Source organism: Oncorhynchus tshawytscha, unplaced genomic scaffold, assembly GCF_018296145.1.
Source record: "Oncorhynchus tshawytscha isolate Ot180627B unplaced genomic scaffold, Otsh_v2.0 Un_contig_9482_pilon_pilon, whole genome shotgun sequence".
Lineage (NCBI taxonomy): Eukaryota > Metazoa > Chordata > Actinopteri > Salmoniformes > Salmonidae > Oncorhynchus > Oncorhynchus tshawytscha.
The window spans coordinates 876-26,005 of NW_024607471.1; the positions used below are offsets into that span (position 1 = coordinate 876).

The 25,130-nt window shown below is 45.2% G+C and overlaps 3 protein-coding genes across 3 annotated transcripts; 1 reads left to right on the forward strand and 2 right to left on the reverse strand.

Annotated features, from left to right (window-relative positions):
- Positions 1 to 270: 270 nt before the first annotated feature.
- Positions 271 to 12,531, forward strand: LOC121842582 (cytochrome P450 2K1-like). The gene is made up of 5 exons (XM_042312462.1): positions 271 to 423; positions 1,208 to 1,342; positions 11,698 to 11,839; positions 12,057 to 12,238; positions 12,388 to 12,531. Exons 1-5 carry the CDS (start codon positions 271 to 273, stop codon positions 12,430 to 12,432), a joined length of 657 nt encoding a protein of 218 aa, XP_042168396.1. The 3' UTR covers positions 12,433 to 12,531.
- Positions 12,532 to 15,442: 2,911 nt separating this feature from the next.
- On the reverse strand, positions 15,443 to 18,855 carry LOC121842583 (cytochrome P450 2K1-like). The gene is made up of 6 exons (XM_042312463.1): positions 18,846 to 18,855; positions 17,123 to 17,352; positions 16,624 to 16,765; positions 16,225 to 16,406; positions 15,936 to 16,101; positions 15,443 to 15,824 (listed from the first exon to the last, which is right to left on the reverse strand). The coding sequence occupies exons 1-6, from the start codon at positions 18,853 to 18,855 to the stop codon at positions 15,637 to 15,639; spliced, it is 918 nt and encodes a 305-aa protein (XP_042168397.1). The 3' UTR covers positions 15,443 to 15,636.
- LOC112237446 (cytochrome P450 2K1) lies at positions 18,765 to 22,695 on the reverse strand (the record flags this gene model as incomplete). The annotated part of the gene is made up of 4 exons (XM_042312464.1): positions 18,765 to 20,226; positions 20,339 to 20,480; positions 21,526 to 21,710; positions 22,570 to 22,695. Coding segments are annotated over 4 exons (641 nt in total), but the record flags the coding sequence as incomplete, so codon positions are not given.
- Between the last annotated feature and the right edge of the window lie 2,435 nt (positions 22,696 to 25,130).

Sequence of the window (25,130 nt, forward strand, 5' to 3'; positions counted from 1 at the left end):
GTGAGTATAAGTGAAATAATATGTCTGTAAATAATTGTTGGAAAAATGACTTGTGTCATGCACAAAGAACATTACCTAACCGACTTGCCAAAACTATAGTTTGTTAACAAGAAATTGGTGGAGTGATTGAAAAATGAGTTTTAATGACTCCAAGCTAAGTGTATGTAGACTTCTGACTTCAACTGTATGTAAGTCAGTCATTATGTTGGGCACTGACTTTTCCCAATTCCACATCACTGTCTGATCTTACAGCACTGCTTGTGGAGATCCATGGCTCTTATGGGAGGTCTTCTCCTCCAGGCTCCCAGCACGGTGACACTGCTGGGGGCTGTGCTGTTTCTGCTGGTCCTCTACCTCTTCTCTGGTTCCAGCTCTGAGGAACAGGGAAGGAGCCTTCAGGACCCAGGCCGCTGCCCCTGCTTGGCAACATGCTGAACCTCAAGAAGCCCTATCACTCTCTCTGTGAGGTAAGATGAAGTCCTGCATTGCTTTTAGAAAAACCATGTTGAGGTTGTTGATATAATCTGAGGGATGTTATCTGTTTTATCTCACTTATGTAGTTTTCTTGCTATTTCATCAGGTTTGAAAAGTTCAGTAAGCAAACTGATGAATGAACTCTGGCACATTGTACATGCTTTTACCTGGTTAATGTTGTTTAGTGTTCTATTCTGTAGTGTATTTCAATAGATATGTCCTGCCCAAGTAGCCTGGTCCCAGATCTGTTGTTTAGCTGGGACCAGGCTATGGCCAAAATACTTTGTGACGGTGACCGAAGCAGTGCAAGGAAAGAGATGAGAGGCCACGTTAGACTGTTGAGATGCTCCCTAGGACTATCCCTTCGGGATCTTGTTGACAAAGCAGACCTGAGTTCAAATACGTAGTGTATTTAAGTATTTGTATTTGACACTTTTCTGTGTTTTTGAGTATTTTTTAATACACAGCCAAAAACAACTACTTAAGTAATTGTAAATGCATACATTCCAAACATATTTCCTTTAAGGAATTTTGTCTAAATACTAAATGTTTTTGTAAGTAATTAAAATACATTGAATAATATTTGAACCCAGGTCTGACCTCAATTGTAAACTACTGTCTTCATGCTATTTCTTGATTGATACATGTAATGTCCAGTTATGTGCTTCGTCATATAATATTACGAGACATAACTGAGTCTATGGTGTACTTTATGTAAACTTTATCTGTCCAGCTCTCCAAGAAATATGGTTCCATCTTCACGGTTCATTTTGGACCCAAGAAAGTGGTTGTTCTGGCAGGATACAAGACGGTCAAGCAGGCGCTGGTCAACCAGGCAGAGGACTTTGGGGACAGGGACATCACTCCTGTGTTCTATGATATAAACCAAGGACATGGTAATGATATTTGACTCTTATTCTGGCTATGTCACATTCGTAAGGGATAGTTCACCCAAATTGCAACATGTCTTATTTGTTTCATTACCTTGTAAGCTGTCTATGAACAAGCTAAGACTGTCACATCCTGATCTGTCTCACCTGTTTATGTGATTGTCTCCACGCCCCTCCAGGTGTCACCCATCTCCCCATTATCCCCTGTGTATTTATACCTATGTTCTCTGTTTGTCTGTTGCCAGTTCGTTTTGTTTTATTTTTTAATTTTTTATTTCACCTTTATTTAACCAGGTAGGCTAGTTGGTAACAAGTTCTCATTTGCAACTGCGACCTGGCCAAGATAAAGCATAGCAGTGTGAGCAGACAACACAGAGTTACACATGGAGTAAACAATTAACAAGTCAATAACACAGTAGAAAACAAAGGGGGAGTCTATATACAATGTGTGCAAAAGGCATGAGGAGGTAGGCGAATAATTACAATTTTGCAGATTAACACTGGAGTGATAAATGATCAGATGGTCATGTACAGGTAGAGATATTGGTGTGCAAAAGAGCAGAAAAGTAAATAAATAAAAACAGTATGGGGATGAGGTAGGTGAAAATGGGTGGGCTATTTACCAATAGACTATGTACAGCTGCAGCGATCGGTTAGCTGCTCAGATAGCTGATGTTTGAAGTTGGTGAGGGAGATAAAAGTCTCCAACTTCAGCGATTTTTGCAATTCGTTCCAGTCACAGGCAGCAGAGTACTGGAACGAAAGGCGGCCAAATGAGGTGTTGGCTTTAGGGATGATCAGTGAGATACACCTGCTGGAGCGCGTGCTACGGATGGGTGTTGCCATCGTGACCAGTGAACTGAGATAAGGCGGAGCTTAACCTAGCATGGACTTGTAGATGACCTGGAGCCAGTGGGTCTGGCGACGAATATGTAGCGAGGGCCAGCCGACTAGAGCATACAAGTCGCAGTGGTGGGTGGTATAAGGTGCTTTAGTGACAAAACGGATGGCACTGTGATAGACTGCATCCAGTTTGCTGAGTAGGGTGTTGGAAGCCATTTTGTAGATGACATCGCCGAAGTCGAGGATCGGTAGGATAGTCAGTTTTACTAGGGTAATCTTGGCGGCGTGAGTGAAGGAGGCTTTGTTGTGGAATAGAAAGCCGATTCTTGATTTGATTTTCGATTGGAGATGTTTGATATGAGTCTGGAAGGAGAGTTTGCAGTCTAGCCAGACACCTAGGTACTTATAGATGTCCACATATTCCAGGTCGGAACCATCCAGGGTGGTGATGCTAGTCGGGCATGCGGGTGCAGGCAGCGATCGGTTGAAAAACATGCATTTGGTTTTACTAGCGTTTAAGAGCAGTTGGAGGCCACGGCAGGAGTGTTGTATGGCATTGAAGCTTGTTTGGAGGTTAGATAGCACAGTGTCCAATGACGGGCCGAAAGTATATAGAATGGTGTCGTCTGCGTAGAGGTGGATCAGGGAATCGCCCGCAGCAAGAGCAGCATCATTGATATATACAGAGAAAAGAGTCGGCCCGAGAATTGAACCCTGTGGCACCCCCATAGAGACTGCCAGAGGACTGGACAGCATGCCCTCCGATTTGACACACTGAACTCTGTCTGCAAAGTAATTGGTGAACCAGGCAAGGCAGTCATCCGAAAAACCGAGGCTACTGAGTCTGCCGATAAGAATATGGTGATTGACAGAGTCGAAAGCCTTGGCAAGGTCGATGAAGACGGCTGCACAGTACTGTCTTTTATCGATGGCGTTCATCGAACCTACCAGCTTTTCCCCCTTGCTCCTGTCTTCTCATAGTTCCTGTTTTCTAGTTTTCACGTTTCTGCCTGCCTTGACCCTGAGCCTGTCTGCCGTCCTGTACATTTAGCCCCCTATTCTGGATTAACAACCTCTGCCTGACCTGACCCTGAGCCCGCCTGCCTGTCCATGTTCGAATTAATATACTTTTGTTACTGTAACGGTTTTCTAGTGGTGATGAAGGAGAGTCGGACCAAACTGCAGCGTGTCGATTGCGATCCATATTTATTAAACAAAACGTAAACACGACTAAACACTAAACACTACAAAACAATAAACGTAATGAAAACCGAAAACAGCCTATCTAGTGCAAACTAACAGAGAGTACAAGTAAGACACTAAGGACAATCACCCACGACAAACTCAAAGAATATGGCTGCCTAAATATGGTTCCCAATCAGAGACAACGATAAGCACCTGCCTCTGATTGAGAACCACTCCAGACAGCCATAGACCTTGCTAGACAACCCACTAAGCTACAATCCCAATACCACCACCAAAACCCCAAGACAAACACACCACAATTACAAAAACCCCATGCCACACCCTGGCCTGACCAAATACATAAAGATAAACACAAAATACTTTGACCAGGTCGTGACAGAACCCCCCCCCTAAGGTGCGGACTCCCGAACGCACCTCAAAACAATAGGGAGGGTCCAGGTGGGCGTCTGTCCATGGTGGCGGCTCCGGCGCGGGACGTGGACCCCACTCCTTTAATGTCTTAGTCCCCTCTCCCTTCGTCCCTGGATAGTCCACCCTCGCCGCCGACCATGGCCTAGTAGTCCCCACCCAGAACCCCACTGGACTGAGGAGCAGATCGGGACTGAAGGACAGCTCGGGACCGAGGCAGCTCGGGACTGAGGGGAAGCTCGGGAGTGAGAGAAAGCTCAGGAGTGAGAGAAAGCTCAGGGGAGTGAGAGGAAGCTCAGGAGTGAGAGGAAGCTCAGGAGTGAGAGGAAGCTCAGGAGTGAGAGGAAGCTCAGGAGTGAGAGGAAGCTCAGGCAGGTAGATAGATCTACCAGCTCCTGGCTGGCTGGTGGTTTCAGCAGATCCTGGCTGACTGGCAGATCCTGGCTGACTGGCAGATCCTGGCTGACTGGCAGATCTGGAAGAGTCTGGCTGACTGGCAGATCTGGAAGAGTCTGGTTGACTGGCAGATCTGGAAGAGTCTGGTTGACTGGCAGATCTGGAAGAGTCTGGTTGACTGGCAGATCTGGAAGAGTCTGGCTGACTGGCAGATCTGGAAGAGTCTGGCTGACTGGCAGATCTGGAAGAGTCTGGCTGACTGGCAGATCTGGAAGAGTCTGGCTGACTGGCAGATCTGGAAGAGTCTGGCTGACTGGCAGATCTGGAAGAGTCTGGCTGACTGGCAGATCTGGAAGAGTCTGGCTGACTGGCAGATCTGGAAGAGTCTGGCTGACTGGCAGATCTGGCGGCGCTGGGCAGACTGGCGGCGCTGGGCAGACTGGCGGCGCTGGGCAGACTGGCGGTGCTGGGCAGACTGGCGGCGCTGGGCAGACTGGCGGCGCTGGGCAGACTGGCGGTGCTGGGCAGACTGGCGGTGCTGGGCAGACTGACGACGCTGGGCAGACTGGCGGCGCTGGGCAGACTGGCGGTGCTGGGCAGACTGGCGATGCTGGGCAGACTGGCGATGCTGGGCAGACTGACGGCGCTGGGCAGACTGGCGGCACTAGCTGCTCCATATAGGCTGACAGCTCTGGCGGCTTCTTACAGACTGACCGCTCTGGCGGCTCCGTGCTGACTGGCAGCTCCTTGCAGACTGGCAGCTCCTTACAGACTGACAGCTCCGTGCAGACTGACAGCTCCGTGCAGACTGACAGCTCCTTGCAGACTGGCAGCTCCATGCAGACTGGCAGCTCCATGCAGACTGGCAGCTCCATGCAGACTGGCTGCTCTATGCAGACTGACAGCTCTGGCTGCTTCATGCAGACTGACATCTCTGGCTGCTCCATGTAGACTGGCTGCTTCATGCAGACTGGCAGCTCGGGCTGCTTCATGTAGACTGACAGCTCTGGCTGCTCCATGCGGACTGACAGCTCTGGCTGCTCCATGTAGACTGACTGCTTCATGCAGACTGGCAGCTCGGGCTGCTTCATGTAGACTGACAGCTCTGGCTGCTCCATGCAGACTGACAGCTCTGACTGTTCCATGCAGACTGACAGCTCTGGCTGCTTCATGCAGACTGGCAGCTCTGGCTGCTCCATGTAGACTGGCTGCTTCATGCAGACTGGCAGCTCGGGCTGCTTCATGTAGACTGACAGCTCTGGCTGCTCCATGCGGACTGACAGCTCTGGCTGCTCCATGTAGACTGGCTGCTTCATGCAGACTGGCAGCTCGGGCTGCTTCATGTAGACTGACAGCTCTGGCTGCTCCATGCAGACTGACAGCTCCATGCAGACTGACAGCTCTGGCTGCTCCATGCAGACTGACAGCTCTGGCTGCTCCTTGCAGACTGGCAGCTCTGGCTGCTCCATATAGACTGGCTGCTTCATGCAGACTGGCAGCTCGGGCTGCTTCATGTAGACTGACAGCTCTGGCTGCTCCATGCAGACTGACAGCTCTGACTGCTCCATGCAGACTGACAGCTCTGGCTGCTTCATGCAGACTGGCAGCTCTGGCTGCGCTAAAACAGGCTGGAGGAGACTCTGCAGCGCTAGATAGGCGGGAGTCAGGGAGAGAAGGCTCTGGCTGCGCTAAACAGGCGGGAGACTCCGGCAGCGCTAGAGGAGAAAGGCTCTGGCTGCTCTGAACAGGCGGGAGGCTCCGGCAGCGCTGTAGAGGAGAAAGGCTCTGGCTGCGCTAAACAGGCGGGAGGCTCCGGCAGCGCTGTAGAGGAGAAAGGCTCTGGCTGCGCTGAACAGGCGGGAGGCTCCGGCAGCGCTGTAGAGGAGAAAGGCTCTGGCTGCGCTGAACAGGCGGGAGGCTCCGGCAGCGCTGTAGAGGAGAAAGGCTCTGGCTGCGCTAAACAGGCGGGAGGCTCCGGCAGCGCTGTAGAGGAGAAAGGCTCTGGCTGCGCTGAACAGGCGGGAGACTCCGGCAGCGCTGTAGAGGAGGAAGGCTCTGGCTGCGCTGAACAGGCGGGAGGCTCCGGCAGCGCTGTAGAGGAGAAAAGCGCTGGCTGCGCTGAACAGGCGAGGCACACTGAAGGCCTGGTGCGTGGTGCTGGAACTGGTGGTACTGGATCGAGGACACGCACAGGAAGCCTGGTGCGGGGAGCTGCTACCGGAGGGCTGGGGTGTGGAGGTGGTACTGGATAGACCGGACCGTGCAGGCGCACTGGAGCTCTTGAGCACCGAGCCTGCCCAACCTTACCTGGCTCGATGCTCACTCTAGCCCGGCCGATACGAGGAGCTGGAATATACCGAACCGGGCTGTGCACCCGCACTGGAGACACCGTGCGCTCCACAACATAACACGGTGCCTGCCCGGTCTCTCCAGCCCCCCGGTAAGCACAGGGAGTTTGCGCAGGTCTCCTACCTGGCATAGCCATACTCCCTGTGAGCCCCCCCCCAAGACATTTTTGGGGCTGACTCTCGGGCTTCCATCCGCTCTGCCGTGCTAGCTCCTCATAATGCCGCCTCTCTGCTTTTGCTGCCTCCAGCTCGGCTTTGGGGCGACAATAATCTCCAGGCTCATTCCAGGGTCCTTTACCGTCCAATTCCTCCTCCCATGTCCATATCTCCAGGTGGTGCAACCTCTCCCACTGTAGCTGCTGCTGCTCCTGCTGCTGCTGCCTCTGTTGCCTCTTCTCCTGTTGCTCCTTTGGGCGGCTACACTCCCTGGTTTAGCCCAGGGTCCTCTCCCGTCGAAGATCTCCTCCCATGACCAGAAATCCTTGGTGAGCATCTCCTTTTCGGCTGCTCCTGCCTGTTGACACGCCGCTTGGTCCGTTGGTGGTGGGTGATTCTGTAACGGTTTTCTAGTGGTGATGAAGGAGAGTCGGACCAAACTGCAGCGTGTCGATTGCGATCCATATTTATTAAACAAAACGTAAACACGACTAAACACTAAACACTACAAAACAATAAACGTAATGAAAAGCCTATCTAGTGCAAACTAACAAATCAAATCAAACAGCCTGGTTCTAGTGCAAACTAACAGAGAGTACAAGTAAGACACTAAGGACAATCACCCACGACAAACTCAAAGAATATGGCTGCCTAAATATGGTTCCCAATCAGAGACAACGATAAGCACCTGCCTCTGATTGAGAACCACTCCAGACAGCCATAGACCTTGCTAGACAACCCACTAAGCTACAATCCCAATACCACCACCAAAACCCCAAGACAAACACACCACAATTACAAAAACCCCATGCCACACCCTGGCCTGACCAAATACATAAAGATAAACACAAAATACTTTGACCAGGGCGTGACAGTTACTTCAACTTTTTTTGTTAATTTACCACTGCTAAGGCCTCTCTTAGGCATGACGTGAAGCTCAGTGCTTGTATACAGCCCTTATCCGTGGTATATTGGCCATATACCACAAAATCCAGAGGCGCCTTGTTGGTGTTATAAACTGGTTACCAACATAACTAGAACAGTTAACATCCCACTGGGCACAGACGTCAATTCAACGTCTATACGACGTTGGTTCGACATAATTTCATTAAAATGTTGTGGAAACAACGTTGATTCAACCAGTGTGTGCCCAGTGGGATGTATGCATATAACTGAATGCCAGCGGAGGGAGGATAGAACAAGAGTTTTCTCTGTATCAGTAGAATCACATGTAAACTCAGACTCAAACACTGAAACAGTTCCTCAAGCTGATTTAAAAGAATGTGTTGATTATCTGTTTTGTTTGTTCTTTTCAAAATTCTATGTCCGCTAAGCTACCCAGGGAAGGGCTAAAAAATAGCCCATATTAATATATGTTGCTTTGGAAGTAAGGTTAATGAAATCAATATCTTGCTAACAATTGGCTCAGCGTCGTTCGGGTTTGGCCGGGGCAGGCCGTCATTGTAAATAAGAATTAGTTCTTAACTGACTTGCCTACTTAAAGGTTAAATTAAAAAAAATATATATAATAATTATTGATAAACATACAGCTGTTAAAAACATGACTCCATGAATTGAAAAACTGTATGGTTGAGAGATGTGGCAAAGGGAGTGGCTAATAAGTCTGGCTGCACATCTGACTGGCCAACATACTGCAAATTAAATGTAACTAAACTCAACAAAAGAAACTGTCTTATGAAGCCAAGATCAAGGATATAAAGAACGATGAAAAAAAAATGAGTACTTTAAATTAAATTATGGGCAGAAAGAAAGGTACAAGTTCATTTTTCATCGAATCAGATTGCATAGTTATCACAAAACCATTTGATGTTGGCAATTATTTATATGATTACTTCATTGACAGTGTGCAAACTTAGGCAGGAAATGCCAACAATGAACAATAAGCCATCATATTCATGCATAAAAAAACAAATCATGAAAGAAAATTATTGTAAGTTTGAATTTTGTAAAGTTCCAAATCAAAAATCAAATCAAATCAAATCAAATCAAATTTTATTTGTCACATACACATGGTTAGCAGATGTTAATGCGAGTGTAGCGAAATGCTTGTGCTTCTAGTTCCGACAATGCAGTAATAACGAACAAGTGATCTAACTAACAATTCCAAAAAAACTACTGTCTTATACACAGTGTAAGGGGATAAAGAATATGTACATAAGGATATATGAATGAGTGATGGTACAGAGCAGCATAGGCAAGATACAGTAGATGATATCGAGTACAGTATATACATATGAGATAAGTATGTAAACCAAGTGGCATAGTTAAAGTGGCTAGTGATACATGTATTACATAAGGATGCAGTCGATGATATAGAGTACAGTATCAACGTATGCATATGAGATGAACAATGTAGGCTAAGTAACATTATATAAGGTAGCATTGTTTAAAGTGGCTAGTGATATATTTACATCATTTCCCATCAATTCCCATGATTAAAGTGGCTGGAGTAGAGTCAGTGTCATTGACAGTGTGTTGGCAGTAGCCACTCAATGTTAGTGGTGGCTGTTTAACAGTCTGATGGCCTTGAGATAGAAGCTGTTTTTCAGTCTCTCGGTCCCAGCTTTGATGCACCTGTACTGACCTCGCCTTCTGGATGACAGCGGGGTGAACAGGCAGTGGCTCGGGTGGTTGATGTCCTTGATGATCTTTATGGCCTTCCTGTAGCATCGGGTGGTGTAGGTGTCCTGGAGGGCAGGTAGTTTGCCCCCGGTGATGCGTTGTGCAGACCTCACTACCCTCTGGAGAGCCTTACGGTTGAGGGCGGTGCAGTTGCCATACCAGGCGGTGATACAGCCCGCCAGGATGCTCTCGATTGTGCATCTGTAGAAGTTTGTGAGTGCTTTTGGTGACAAGCCGAATTTCTTCAGCCTCCTGAGGTTGAAGAGGCGCTGCTGCGCCTTCCTCACGATGCGGTCTGTGTGAGTGGACCAATTCAGTTTGTCTGTGATGTGTATGCCGAGGAACTTAAAACTTGCTACCCTCTCCACTACTGTTCCATCGATGTGGATGGGGGTGTTCCCTCTGCTGTTTCCTGAAGTCCACAATCATCTCCTTAGTTTTGTTGACGTTGAGTGTGAGGTTATTTTCCTGACACCACACTCCGAGGGCCCTCACCTCCTCCCTGTAGGCCGTCTCGTCGTTGTTGGTAATCAAGCCTACCACTGTTGTGTCGTCCGCAAACTTGATGATTGAGTTGGAGGCGTGCATGGCCACGCAGTCGTGGGTGAACAGGGAGTACAGGAGAGGGCTCAGAACGCACCCTTGTGGGGCCCCAGTGTTGAGGATCAGCGGGGAGGAGATGTTGTTGCCTACCCTCACCATCTGGGGGCGGCCCGTCAGGAAGTCCAGTACCCAGTTGCACAGGGCGGGGTCGAGACCCAGGGTCTCGAGCTTGATGACGAGCTTGGAGGGTACTATGGTGTTGAATGCCGAGCTGTAGTCGATGAACAGCATTCTCACATAGGTATTCCTCTTGTCCAGATGGGTTAGGGCAGTGTGCAGTGTGGTTGAGATTGCATCGTCTGTGGACCTATTTGGGCGGTAAGCAAATTGGAGTGGGTCAAGGGTGTCAGGTAGGGTGGAGGTGATATGGTCCTTGACTAGTCTCTCAAAGCACTTCATGATGACGGATGTGAGTGCTACGGGGCGGTAGTCGTTTAGCTCAGTTACCTTAGCTTTCTTGGGAACAGGAACAATGGTGGCCCTCTTGAAGCATGTGGGAACAGCAGACTGGTGCAGCAGTTTGTGTGGGAGAGGTGGAAAAAGTATTGTTATCGATCAAACTTAGATGGAAAGCTACTGAGGATGGTAGCTGACTCTATAGCCACTCCTATCTGTCATATCTTTAATCTGAGCCTAGAGAAAAGTGTTTGTCCACAGGCCTGGAGGGAAGCCAAAGTAATTCCGCTAATAGCCAACCTATCATCTTACTACCAGCTCTTAGGCAACTGTTGGATAAATTTGTGTTGATGAAATACAATGCCTTTTTACTGTAAACACATTAACAACAGATTTTCAGCGTACTTATAGAGAAGGGCACTCAACCTTTACTACACTGACACAAATGACTGATGATTGGTTGAAAGAAATGTATAATAAAAAGATTGTGGGAGCTGCACTGTTGGATTTCATATTAGTGACCATAATGTGTTGAAAAATCCTGTGTCATGGCTTTCCAACCTCTGCTGTATTGTGGATTCAGAGCTATCTATCTAATAGAACCCAAGGGGTTTTCTTTAATGGAAGCTTCTCTAATGTTAAACATGTAAAGTGTGGTGTACTGCATGGCAGCTCTCTTGGCCCTCTACTCTTTTCTATTTTTACCAATGACCTGCCACTGGCATTAAACAGAGCCTGTGTGTCATTGTATGCTGATGATTCAACCCTATACCCGTCCGCAAACACAGCTAGTAAAATCACTGTAATCCTAAACAAAGAGTTGCAATCAGATTTAGAATGGGTGGCCAGAAATAAACGTGTCCTGAACATCTCTAAAATGAAGAGAATTGCATTTGGTACAAATCATTCCCTAAGCTCATGACACCAGCTGAATCTGGTAAATTAATGGTGTTCCTCGTCCGAAAGCAGACCCTGGAGGTATGAAGACTTCATGCAGAATCTGCATCTCACTCATTCATAACAAAGTGTTGCATCGATATTGCTCAGTAGAACTTTACAAAATATGAAACTTTTTTATTCCACCCTGTGGTGCACTTGGATACTGCAGCAGAACACAACAAACTTGAGTTGTTCACCACTAACATGTATGTACAATGACTGAATGCCTGATGAGAGAGGATAGAACTATAGTTGTCCTTATCAGCAGAATCACTCAAACAGTTCCTCAAGCTGCTTTAATAGAATGTGTTGATTATCTGTGAATAACTTACAACAGCTCCTTAAGTAACTGTTTTGCATAATTCATATGTCATCTGCTGTTTTGTTTCTGTTAGGAATCTGGAAATATGGATTCTTTCTACCATGACAACAACCTGGTATTTAGTGTTGGTAACCTGTTTGGTGCTGGTACCGACACCACCGGGACAACCCTGCGCTGGGGTCTGCTGCTAATGGCCAAGTACCCCCATATTCAGTGTAAGAATAGATATAAACACAAACGCGCACACACACATATATTCACTGAGCCAAAACACTGAGGCACTCATGATGTTACAAGTTGTAAACATTGGCAAAGGGCTAACTTGAAGCAGAGGTTATGAAACTAGTTTAGGATGGCTGGGTTAATAAAGGTTAAACATTAACTCAGGTTTATAAGTTTCACTGCAGTAACTCCAAATCCTTTCTGTCTCAGACCGGGTTCGGGAGGAGATCAGCAGGGTCATAGGAAGTCGTCAGCCCTTAGCAGAGGACAGGAAGAACCTGCCCTACACTGATGCAGTGATCCATGAGACCCAGAGACTGGCCAACATTTCACACATGGCCATCCCTCACAACACCAGCCGAGATGTCACCTTCCAGGGATACTTCATCAAGGTCAGATAATGTACATGGCTGTCCAAATCTGATAAAATAAATCAAATAAGCCTGAAATGTTCCTTTCAAGTGTGCACTTCATTTATGACACCAAGTTCATCACTTTTACTCTGAATATAACAGTGTCCTATGCTTCACTCTCACTGCAGGGGACATCTGATTCCTCTACTGACGTCGGTCCTACAAGGCAATAGCGAATGGGAGAGCCCCCACACTTTTAACCCCACCCACTTTCTGGATGAGCAGGGAGGATTTGTCAAGAGGGACGCCTTCATGGCCTTTTATGCAGGTAATCAACTTCATCATATAACAAATTATTTCATTGCAAGAAGTAGAGAAATTGTGGTCGCCATTTGGACAGACTTCATGCTATTTTCCATATCTTGGGTCTCTCTCGCAGGTCGTATATATAATAATCATTGATAAACATACAGCTGTTAAAAACATGACTCCATGAATTGAAAAACTGTATGGTTGAGAGATGTGGCTAATAAGTCTGGCTGCACATCTGACTGGCCAACATACTGCAAATTAAATGTAACTAAACTCAACAAAAGAAACTGTCTTATGAAGCCAAGATCAAGGATATAAAGAACGATGAAAAAAAAATGAGTACTTTAAATTAAATTATGGGCAGAAAGAAAGGTACAAGTTCATTTTTCATCGAATCAGATTGCATAGTTATCACAAAACCATTTGATGTTGGCAATTATTTATATGATTACTTCATTGACAGTGTGCAAACTTAGGCAGGAAATGCCAACAATGAACAATAAGCCATCATATTCATGCATAAAAAAACAAATCATGAAAGAAAATTATTGTAAGTTTGAATTTTGTAAAGTTTGTGTGGGAGAGGTGGAAAAAGTATTGTTATCGATCAAACTTAGATGGAAAGCTACTGAGGATGGTAGCTGACTCTATAGCCACTCCTATCTGTCATATCTTTAATCTGAGCCTAGAGAAAAGTGTTTGTCCACAGGCCTGGAGGGAAGCCAAAGTAATTCCGCTAATAGCCAACCTATCATCTTACTACCAGCTCTTAGGCAACTGTTGGATAAATTTGTGTTGATGAAATACAATGCCTTTTTACTGTAAACACATTAACAACAGATTTTCAGCGTACTTATAGAGAAGGGCACTCAACCTTTACTACACTGACACAAATGACTGATGATTGGTTGAAAGAAATGTATAATAAAAAGATTGTGGAAGCTGCACTGTTGGATTTCATATTAGTGACCATAATGTGTTGAAAAATCCTATGTGTCATGGCTTTCCAACCTCTGCTGTATTGTGGATTCAGAGCTATCTATCTAATAGAACCCAAGGGGTTTTCTTTAATGGAAGCTTCTCTAATGTTAAACATGTAAAGTGTGGTGTACTGCATGGCAGCTCTCTTGGCCCTCTACTCTTTTCTATTTTTACCAATGATCTGCCACTGGCATTAAACAGAGCCTGTGTGTCATTGTATGCTGATGATTCAACCCTATACCCGTCCGCAAACACAGCTAGTAAAATCACTGTAATCCTAAACAAAGAGTTGCAATCAGATTTAGAATGGGTGGCCAGAAATAAACGTGTCCTGAACATCTCTAAAATGAAGAGAATTGCATTTGGTACAAATCATTCCCTAAGCTCATGACACCAGCTGAATCTGGTAAATTAATGGTGTTTTGCTGTTGAGCAAATTGGGGAGATTAAATTACTTGGTGTTACCTCAGATTGTAAACTGTCATGGTAAAAACATATTCATGCAATTGTTGTATAGATGGGGAGAGGTCTGTCCATAATAAAGAGATGCTCTACTTTTTTGACACCACACTCCACAAAGCAAGTCCTGCAGGCTCTAGTTTGAACTTTTCTTGATTATTGTCCAGTCAAAAGAAGGGCCTAGTTAAGCTGTCCAGAACAGTGGCACATTTAACAATTCATTGTAATCAGAGGGCTAATATAAATGATATGCATGCCAGTCTCTCTTGGCTAAGAGTTGAGGAAAGACCGACTGCATTATTTATTGTTTTTATGAGAAACATTCATGTGTTTGAAATTCCAAATTGTTTGCAAAGTCAATTTACACACAGCACTGACACACACACTTAAGGCGTCCCCATGCTTCCCATCTGAAACACTTCGGAACCATTCGTGAGGATATTATGACGACATTGTGACATTTTCATTCGTTTTGACAAGTTTTTTTTGTCTGTTCATGCTCACAAAATATTTACTCAGGGACAGTCGAAGTTCGAGAGCCAAAGTCTATGTCCCTTCGACGGTCATTGGTCAACAGTAGGGATTATTCAATTAAGTGTTTGTTGTCATTCTGCACCAAACATCTTAGTTAGATGTAAAAATTGCGCGACTAAGATCTCCTCTGTGAAAACCGTAAAAAATGTATAACAAATTTCTTGAGATTATTTCTGTTTTCTGGCGTCTCAAGATGGACAAACAGTACTTTTACCACTTTCTAGTTTTTCATTTAAGAGGGTATGCGAGCACACTCGTTTAGTTCTCCTAGCCAAGTTTGGCTAGAACAAAGTCGAAAACAGTACTTTTACCACTTTTTCTAGTTTTTCATTTAAGAGGGTATGCGAGCACACTCGTTTAGTTCTCCTAGCCAAGTTTGGCTAGAACAAAGTCGAAAACAGTACTTTTACCACTTTTTCTAGTTTTTCATTTAAGAGGGTATGCGAGCACACTCGTTTAGTTCTCCTAGCCAAGTTTGGCTAGAACAAAGTCGAACCGAAGCATGCGGAATCCTTTACTCCAGCCCAGAACAAATTCAAGGAATCTTACAGTTATGCAGAGCCATGATTACTTGGAACTCCCTTCCATCTCATATAGTGCATGTGAACAGTGTAGTGGAAATTTCCTGTAATTACCAAATCATGAGAGCAAACCACCACACAAGTCAGAGTTATCATAAAGTCCATCTTTAATTATTTTGAGCTCCATCACTCTCTTAGAGTGCTTACACATTGCAACTGAGATCCTTTATAGCAAAGACACACATAGCCAGACAGCATTGGCTATAAATGATCGTTCAGCTTTGGTATCCTAAACTATGTTCTTATCTCGCTCTTGGTACCACTCAGGACCAACACCATTACCTCACCCAATGGCATATATCAAATACACCCCCTCCTGGACAAGATCACAGAGAGACAGTGACTGGCACACAGACATTGTGGAGCCAAGAGATAATTGGTTCCCCCTCAATCACCCCTTCACATGGTTTAAAAGATATGTTTACATATGAAGACAAGCTTGACCTCTCCCCTTTCTGTGGCCCAAGTAACAGAAACCCTTACATTTAATGTGTAATGTTTCAGTGCATATTCATTTTTCTGATTGAGTTTGCCCCACCAATATTTTCGTGTTAAAATTGCCACTGCATCTCAGATCTGGATCACAGCACAGAGCTGGTGAGGTGAAGGATTGAGGGTGAACCCCAAGGATGGTGTGAGGTCCAGATCATCCTCTGTTACTCCAGGAGGAGGAGAGAAACGAAAGCGCTGCAGGAGGGAGGTGAAGAAGAGGAAGAGCTCCATCCTGCCCAGACCCTCCACCAGACACACCCTACGACCTGCGAGAGAGACCCAAGATATGGAAAATAGCATGAAGTCTGTCCAAATGGCGACCACAATTTCTCTACTTCTTGCAGTGAAATAATTTGTTATATGATGAAGTTGATTACCTGCATAAAAGGCCATGAAGGCGTCCCTCTTGACAAATCCTCCCTGCTCATCCAGAAAGTGGGTGGGGTTAAAAGTGTGGGGGCTCTCCCATTCGCTATTGCCTTGTAGGACCGACGTCAGTAGAGGAATCAGATGTCCCCTGCAGTGAGAGTGAAGCATAGGACACTGTTATATTCAGAGTAAAAGTGATGAACTTGGTGTCATAAATGAAGTGCACACTTGAAAGGAACATTTCAGGCTTATTTGATTTATTTTATCAGATTTGGACAGCCATGTACATTATCTGACCTTGATGAAGTATCCCTGGAAGGTGACATCTCGGCTGGTGTTGTGAGGGATGGCCATGTGTGCAATGTTGGCCAGTCTCTGGGTCTCATGGATCACTGCATCAGTGTAGGGCAGGTTCTTCCTGTCCTCTGCTAAGGGCTGACGACTTCCTATGACCCTGCTGATCTCCTCCCGAACCCGGTCTGAGACAGAAAGGATTTGGAGTTACTGCAGTGAAACTTATAAACCTGAGTTAATGTTTAACCTTTATTAACCCAGCCATCCTAAACTAGTTTCATAACCTCTGCTTCAAGTTAGCCCTTTGCCAATGTTTACAACTTGTAACATCATGAGTGCCTCAGTGTTTTGGCTCAGTGAATATATGTGTGTGTGCGCATTTGTGTTTATATCTATTCTTACACTGAATATGGGGGTACTTGGCCATTAGCAGCAGACCCCAGCGCAGGGTTGTCCCGGTGGTGTCGGTACCAGCACCAAACAGGTTACCAACACTAAATACCAGGTTGTTGTCATGATAGAAAGAATCCATATTTCCAGATTCCTAACAGAAACAAAACAGCAGATGACATATGAATTATGCACAACAGTTACTTAAGGAGCTGTTGTAAGTTATTCACAGATAATCAACACATTCTATTAAAGCAGCTTGAGGAACTGTTTGAGTGATTCTGCTGATAAGGACAACTATAGTTCTATCCTCTCTCATCAGGCATTCAGTCATTGTACATACATGTTAGTGGTGAACAACTCAAGTTTGTTGTGTTCTGCTGCAGTATCCAAGTGCACCACAGGGTGGAATAAAAAAAGTTTCATATTTTGTAAAGTTCTACTGAGCAATATCGATGCAACACTTTGTTATGAATGAGTGAGATGCAGATTCTGCATGAAGTCTTCATACCTCCAGGGTCTGCTTTCGGACGAGGAACGAGTCCACAAAGCCTCTACACATATGAGGGTTCAGAGTCTCCTTCAGGCCCCTCACCAGCTCTGTCACCTCCATCTTCATATCAGCAACATTTTTCTTCAGCCGCATCAGGTTCTTAATCCACGGACCCAACCAGGGGAACATGTTGTACATATATACAGAGATACAGGTAGAATATGCATAAAACTCTATTTTAATATCTGCTTAAATAAATTACTTACAACATTATTACATATAACAATATATTATACACACCAGATATGTAACGATGTGCGCTGAGAGTTGGGAAGCAAGTTCAGGGAGTCCGTGTTTAAATAAATAAAAGCAACACAAAACAAGAAACACGAACAATAAACAGACTTAACACTGGAACAGAAACAATAATGCCTGGGGAAAAACCCAAAGGGGGAGTGATGTATATATATATATAGGGAAGGTAATCAGGGAGGTGATGGAGTCCAGGTGAGTCTGATGATGCGCAGGTGCGCGCGTAACAATGGTGACAAGATAACTATAGCTATATATTAAATATATACATATACATTAAATTACAAGTACATTTTATAAATAAACTAAATGAAATACATACAGTATGTAATTATATATTATGTATAAGTAGTCTAGAGGTTAGACCATCGGGCCAGTAACCGCAAGTTCGCTGGTGCAGGGACCGACGCTGGAGTAGAGAAGCAGGTACAGGGAGTCAACATTTAATGAGGAACAGACATGGAACAGGACACGAGCAGCATCAGAACCGGGTAATACACAGACGTAAGACAATCAATGCAGCAGTGAGGAACAGAGCAGGGAACTGACACATATAGGGGAGGTAATAAACAGGTGATTGAGTCCAGGTGAGTCCAATAAATCGCAGTTGCACGTGTCGCTGGAAGGCAGGTGTGTGTAATGATGGTGGCAGGAGTGCGTAATGCAGGGCAGCCTGGCGCCCTCTAGCGCCAGGGGGGAAGAGCGGGGTGCAGGTGTGACAGCTGGTTCGAGCACTCAACACTACTTTGCTCCAGAAGTGCTGTACTACTATGGCTGACCCTGTAAAACAACACATTTCACTGCACATATCTGGTGTCTGTGACAATAAAACACACACACACATATACAGTCGTGGCCAAATGTTTTGAGAATGACAAAAATATGAATTTTCACAAAGTTCGCTGCTTCAGTGTCTTTAGATATTTTTGTCAGATGTTACTATAGAATACTGAAGTATAATTAGAAGCATTTCATATTACATAAAATTGATGCAAGAGTCAATGAAAGCACCGCCAGCATTCAAAAGTGACCAAAACATCAGCCAGGAAGCATAGGAACTGAGAAGTGGTCTGTGGTCACCACCTGCAGAACCACTCCTTTATTGGGGGTGTCTTGCTAATTGCCTATAATTTCCATCTGTTGTCTATTCCATTTGCACAACAGCATGTGAAATTTATTTTCAATCAGTGTTGCTTCCTAAGTGGACAGTTTGATTTCACAGAAGTGTGATTGACTTGGAGTTACATTGTGTTGTTTAAGTGTTCCCTTTTTTGAGCAGTGTATATTAGTCTGTCTACAAACCAGAATTTGTAAGATCCTGGTCGAATGAAACACATGGAGGCCCAGCTAAAATAGTCAAAAAGGTTTATTCATGGGAACGTTCTGGCATGCACAGTACAAAGAAATTTATTTTATACCGACTTCTCACGCCCACACATTCACACAACCATACGCACACACATACACACAAAACAGACGGACACAATGTCCAGGACCTTGTCCTTGAGACGTACTCCCCGTTCTCTCCCAAATCTCTAGTCAGGTTGGCACCAAACTCAGAAAGTCTGACATATAGTTTTACCCTAATTCTGACTAGGACTACACATTTATTGATTATCATTTTATACATTCTAATCAATTCCATAGAATTATATGTTTCAGGGCGGAATATACTAATCATTCAATTAACAGATCATTCTCAACTAACAGTACCCAATGGAGCTTCCTCTTGTTGTTAGCTGATAGGAGTGGAACCCTGTGTGGTCGTCTGCTGCAATAGCTCATCTGTGACAAGGATCAACAAGGTGTGTGTTCCGAGATGTTGTTCTACACACAACTGTATTATTTGTCTGTTTGCTGTCTGCCTGTTAGCTTGCATGATTCTTGCCATTCTCCTTCAACCTCCCTCCTCAATGAGCTGTTTTCACCCACAGGATTGTGGCTGACTGGATGTTTTTTGTCGCGCCATTCTCTGTAAAACCTAGACACTGTCGTGCGTGAAAGGAGATACTGAATCCGGCGTGCCTTCCTCCGATGATCATACCACCTTAAGTCAGTTAGATCACACCTTTTGCCCATTCTAATGTTCAAACAGTAAATGAATGTCTCAAAGCCTGTCTGCCAGCTTTATTGCAATTGACGTGACTCACTGTATAAGTGCGATCCATTTTCATGAACAGGGTGTCCCTAATGAACTGGCTGGTGAGTATATGTATGGAAGGTTTCATTCAAATCAAATGGGGTGCTGTCAAAAAGTGATGGAATTTAAATGGATTTACCCTGATAGATTGTTTTAATTTCCCATGGAACTTTAAACAATGCAATGGTTGAAGCCAAGCAGAAGCTTTATAAACTTTCTTCTTAGCTGGAACATGACATTTTGAATTAAAATTAACTTTACTCTATGAAGTATGTTCCACTACTGTGGTCTTCCTTTGCAATTAAATCTAAAAGGGCATTGGAATCAGCCTATGCACCGATCAAACAAAATATAATAATGTTTGTGTGTGTCACGCAAACTAATTTCTGGGATTGGTTATTATGATGATGCATTTAATGGGTTTCGATTCATATTAGCTTTTTTGATTGAGTTTGTCCCACCAGTAGTTTCATGTTAAAATCTCAGACCCGGCTCACAGCACACAGCTGGTGAGGTGAAGGGTTGAGGGTGAACCCCAGTAATGGTGTGAGGTCCAGATCATCCTCTGTTACTCCAGGAGGAGGAGAGAAACGAAAGCGCTGCAGGAGGGAGGTGAAGAAGAGGAAGAGCTCCATCCTGGCCAGACCCTCCCCCAGACACACCCTACGACCTGCGAGAGAGACCAAAGATACAGAAAATAGCATGAAGTCTGTCCAAAAGGCTACCAGAATTGTTCTACTTCTTGCAATGAAATTATGTGTTTTATAATGAAGTTAATCTACCTGCAGAGAAGGCCATGAAGGCGTCCCTCTTGACAAATCCTCCCTGCTCATCCAGAAAGTGTGAAGGGTTAAAGGTGTTGGGGCTCTCCCATTCGCTATCGTCCTGTAGGACTGACGTCAGTAGAGGAATCACAGATGTCCCCTGCAGTAAGGGTGAAGCACAGGACCCCTTATTTTCAGAGTAAAAGTGATGAAACTTTGTTTAATAAATGTGCACACTCAAAAGGAGTGGATTGCAACTTCAGGCAGAAATATACACTTATGGCATGCCCATACTCCAATATTTCACAATCATGTGTTGTGATCTGGATGCCGTCTTTTTGCATCCCCCAAATGTGGAATCCTTACCGATATCATGGACAGTTATGGTTTGAGAACATTCCAAGATTTGAAAGATACATACACATTACCAGGCAACTCCTTTTTTCTATATTTACGACTAAAGTCAGCTATGCTGGTCTACAGAGTCCCTTGGGAAACCCAACTACCAAACCTTACAGTGATAGATTTATAAATACACTATCTGGGCTCCCAAATGAACTGATCTCTATAATATATAAACAGCTTTTGGAAAGCTTATATTCTGAGCTAGCCATTTAAACAGTATGGTCCACAGATCTAATTCAATCTGAACAATCATTTAACTGGAACAGAATATAGATGTCACGTATACTCCCTCTCCGGCGCACTAGGTCACCAGGCTGCTCATTATTATATACACACACCTGTCACCATCATTACGCGCACCAGCACCTCAGACTCAACTGGACACCATCACCTGCCTGATTACCTTCCATATATTACTCCCTTTGGTTCCTTCCCAGGCGTTATTGTTTCTGTTTCATGTCTGTGTATTGTTTGTTCTTGTTTTGTATTATGTTTAGTTTATTGATTAACTCCCTGAACTTGCTTCACGACTCCCAGCTCACATGTTACAATAGAAAAATATGACCTTGGCATCCTGTAATCACAACCATCAATTTATACAGGCGGGTTGGGAGGCATGGTTTCCAGGTGGGGAAGGAGGATGCGGGGTTGGATAGGGACTGAAGGGGGAATGGATTGGGCTTCTATTTGTATGCATTTCTTTTATTGTTTTTTGAACCTGTAACTTCCCTTCAGGAAAAAAGACAATTTGAAGTTGGTCACAAAATAAACACAGAGATTTGGATATCCAGGTATCTGACCTTTTTGATGAAATATCCCTGGAAGGTGACATCTCGGCTGGTGGTGTGAGGGATGGACATGGGTACAATGTTGGCCAGTCTTTGGGTCTCATGGATCACTGCATCAGTGTAGGGAAGGTTCTTCCTGTCCTCTACCAAGGGCTGACTACTTCCTATAACCCTGTTGAGCTCCTCCTGGACCCGGTCTGAGACAGAAAGGAGGGAGAGTTGGAGTTACTACAATGAAATGTACACTGAGAATACAAAACTTTAAAAACACCTGCTCTTCTTTCCATGACAGACTGACCAGGTGAAAGCTATGATCTCTTACTGTCTCTTGTTAAATCCACTTCAATCAGTGTAAATGACAGGTTAACAAAGGATTTTTAAGCCTCGAGACAATGGAGACATTATTTAACTAGGCAAGTCAGTTAAGAACAAATTCTTATTTACAATGACGGCCTACCAAAAGGCCTCCTGAAGGGACAGGGACTGGGATTAAAAATGAGTTAAATATAAATATAGGACAACACACACCACGACGAGAGAACACAACACTACATAAAGAGAGAACTACCACAGCATGGTACTAACATTATTGGGCACAGACAACAGCACAAAGGGGAAGGTGGAGAACAATACATCATGCAAATCAGCCACTGTCAGTAAGACTGTCCATGATTGAGTCTTTGAATGAAGAGATTGAGATAAAACTGTCCAGTTTGAGTGTTTGTTGCAGCTCGTTCCTGTCACGTTCTGACATTAGTTCCTTTGTTTTGTCTTTGTTTTAGTATGGTCAGGGCGTGAGTTGGGGTGGGCAGTCTATGTTCTTTTTTCTATAATTTGGGATTTCTGTGTTTGGCCTCGTATGGTTCTCAATCAGAGGCAGCTGTCAATCGTTGTCCATGATTGAGAACCATACTTAGGTAGCCTGGTTTCACCTTTGAGTTGTGGGATTGTTTTCTGTTGAGTGTTTGTATCTGCACCAGACAGAACTGTTTCGGTCAGTCGCTTTGTTGTTTTTGTTCAGTGTTTTATTTCTTTATTCAAAATATGGACACTTACCACGCTGCGCATTGGTCCAATCCTTGCTACTCCTCTTCAGATGACGAAGACGAGAACCGTTACAGTTCCAGTCGCTAGCTGGTATTACTTCCGGCGCCGACAGAGATGGCCGCCTCGCTTCGCGTTCCTAGGAAACTATGCAGTTTTTTGTTTTTTTACGTGTTATTTCTTACATTAGTACCCCAGGTCATCTTAGGTTTCATTACATACATTCGAGAAGAACTACTGAATATAAGATCAGCGTCAACTCACCATCAGTACGACCAAGAATATGTTTTTCGCGACGCGGATCCTGTGTTCTGCCTTACAAACAGGACAACGGAGTGGATTCCATGCAGCGACCCAAAAAAACGACTCCAAAAAAGAGGGAAACGAGGCGGTCTTCTGGTCAGACTCCGGAGACAGGCACACCGTGCACCACTCCCTAGCATTCTGCTTGCCGATGTCCAGTCTCTTGACAACAAGGTTGATGAAATCCGAGCAAGGGTAGCATTCCAGAGGGACATCAGAGACTGTAACGTTCTTTGCTTCATGGAAACATGGCTCACTGGAGAGACGCTATCCGAGGCGGTGCAGCCTGCGGGTTTCTCCACGCATCGCGCCGACAGAAACAAACATCTTTCTGGTAAGAAGAGGGGCGGGGGCGTATGCCTTATGACTAACGTGACATGGTGTGATGAAAGAAACATACAGGAACTCAAATCCTTCTGTTCACCTGATTTAGAATTCCTCACAATCAAATGTAGACCGCATTATCTACCAAGAGAATTCTCTTCGATTATAATCACAGCCGTATATATCCCCCCCCAAGCAGACACATCGATGGCTCTGAACTAACTTTATTCAACTCTCTGCAAACTGGAAACGATTTATCCGGAGGCTGCATTCATTGTAGCTGGGGATTTTAACAAGGCTAATCTGAAAACAAGACTCCCTAAATTTTATCAGCATATCGATTGCGCAACCAGGGGTGGAAAGACCTTGGATCATTGTTACTCTAACTTCTGCGAAGCATATAATGCCCTGCCCCGCCCCCCTTTCGGAAAAGCTGACCACGACTCCATTTTGTTGATCCCTGCCTACAGACAGAAACTAAAACAAGAGGCTCCCACGCTGAGGTCTGTTCAACGCTGGTCTGACCAAGCTAACTCCACACTCCAAGACTGCTTCCATCACGTGGACTGGGAGATGTTTCGTATTGCGTCAGATAACAACATTGACGAATACGCTGATTCGGTGTGCGAGTTCATTAGAACGTGCGTTGAAGATGTCGTTCCCATAGCAACGATTAAAACATTCCCTAACCAGAAACCGTGGATTGATGGCAGCATTCGTGTGAAACTGAAAGCGCGAACCACTGCTTTTAATCAGGGCAAGGTGTCTGGTAACATGACTGAATACAAACAGTGCAGCTATTCCCTCCGCAAGGCTATTAAACAAGCTAAGCGTCAGTACAGAGACAAAGTAGAATCTCAATTCAACGGCTCAGACACAAGAGGCATGTGGCAGGGTCTACAGTCAATCACGGACTACAGGAAGAAATCCAGCCCAGTCACGGACCAGGATGTCTTGCTCCCAGGCAGACTAAATAACTTTTTTGCCCGCTTTGAGGACAATACAGTGCCACTGACACGGCCTGCAATGAAAACATGCAGCCTCTCCTTCACTGCAGCCAAGGTGAGTAAGACATTTAAACGTGTTAACCCTCGCAAGGCTGCAGGCCCAGAAGGCATCCCCAGCCGCGCCCTCAGAGCATGCGCAGACCAGCTGGCCGGTGTGTTTACGGACATATTCAATCAATCCCTATACCAGTCTGCTGTTCCCACATGCTTCAAGAGGGCCACCATTGTTCCTGTTCCCAAGAAAGCTAAGGTAACTGAGCTAAACGACTACCGCCCCGTAGCACTCACATCCGTCATCATGAAGTGCTTTGAGAGACTAGTCAAGGACCATATCACCTCCACCCTACCTGACACCCTAGACCCACTCCAATTTGCTTACCGCCCAAATAGGTCCACAGACGATGCAATCTCAACCACACTGCACACTGCCCTAACCCATCTGGACAAGAGGAATACCTATGTGAGAATGCTGTTCATCGACTACAGCTCGGCATTCAACACCATAGTACCCTCCAAGCTCGTCATCAAGCTCGAGACCCTGGGTCTTGACCCCGCCCTGTGCAACTGGGTACTGGACTTCCTGACGGGCCGCCCCCAGGTGGTGAGGGTAGGCAACAACATCTCCTCCCCGCTGATCCTCAACACTGGGGCCCCACAAGGGTGCGTTCTGAGCCCTCTCCTGTACTCCCTGTTCACCCACGACTGCGTGGCCACGCACGCCTCCAACTCAATCATCAAGTTTGCGGACGACACAACAGTGGTAGGCTTGATTACCAACAACGACGAGACGGCCTACAGGGAGGAGGTGAGGGCCCTCGGAGTGTGGTGTCAGGAAAATAACCTCACACTCAACGTCAACAAAATTAAGGAGATGATTGTGGACTTCAGGAAACAGCAGAGGGAACACCCCCTATCCACATCGATGGAACAGTAGTGGAG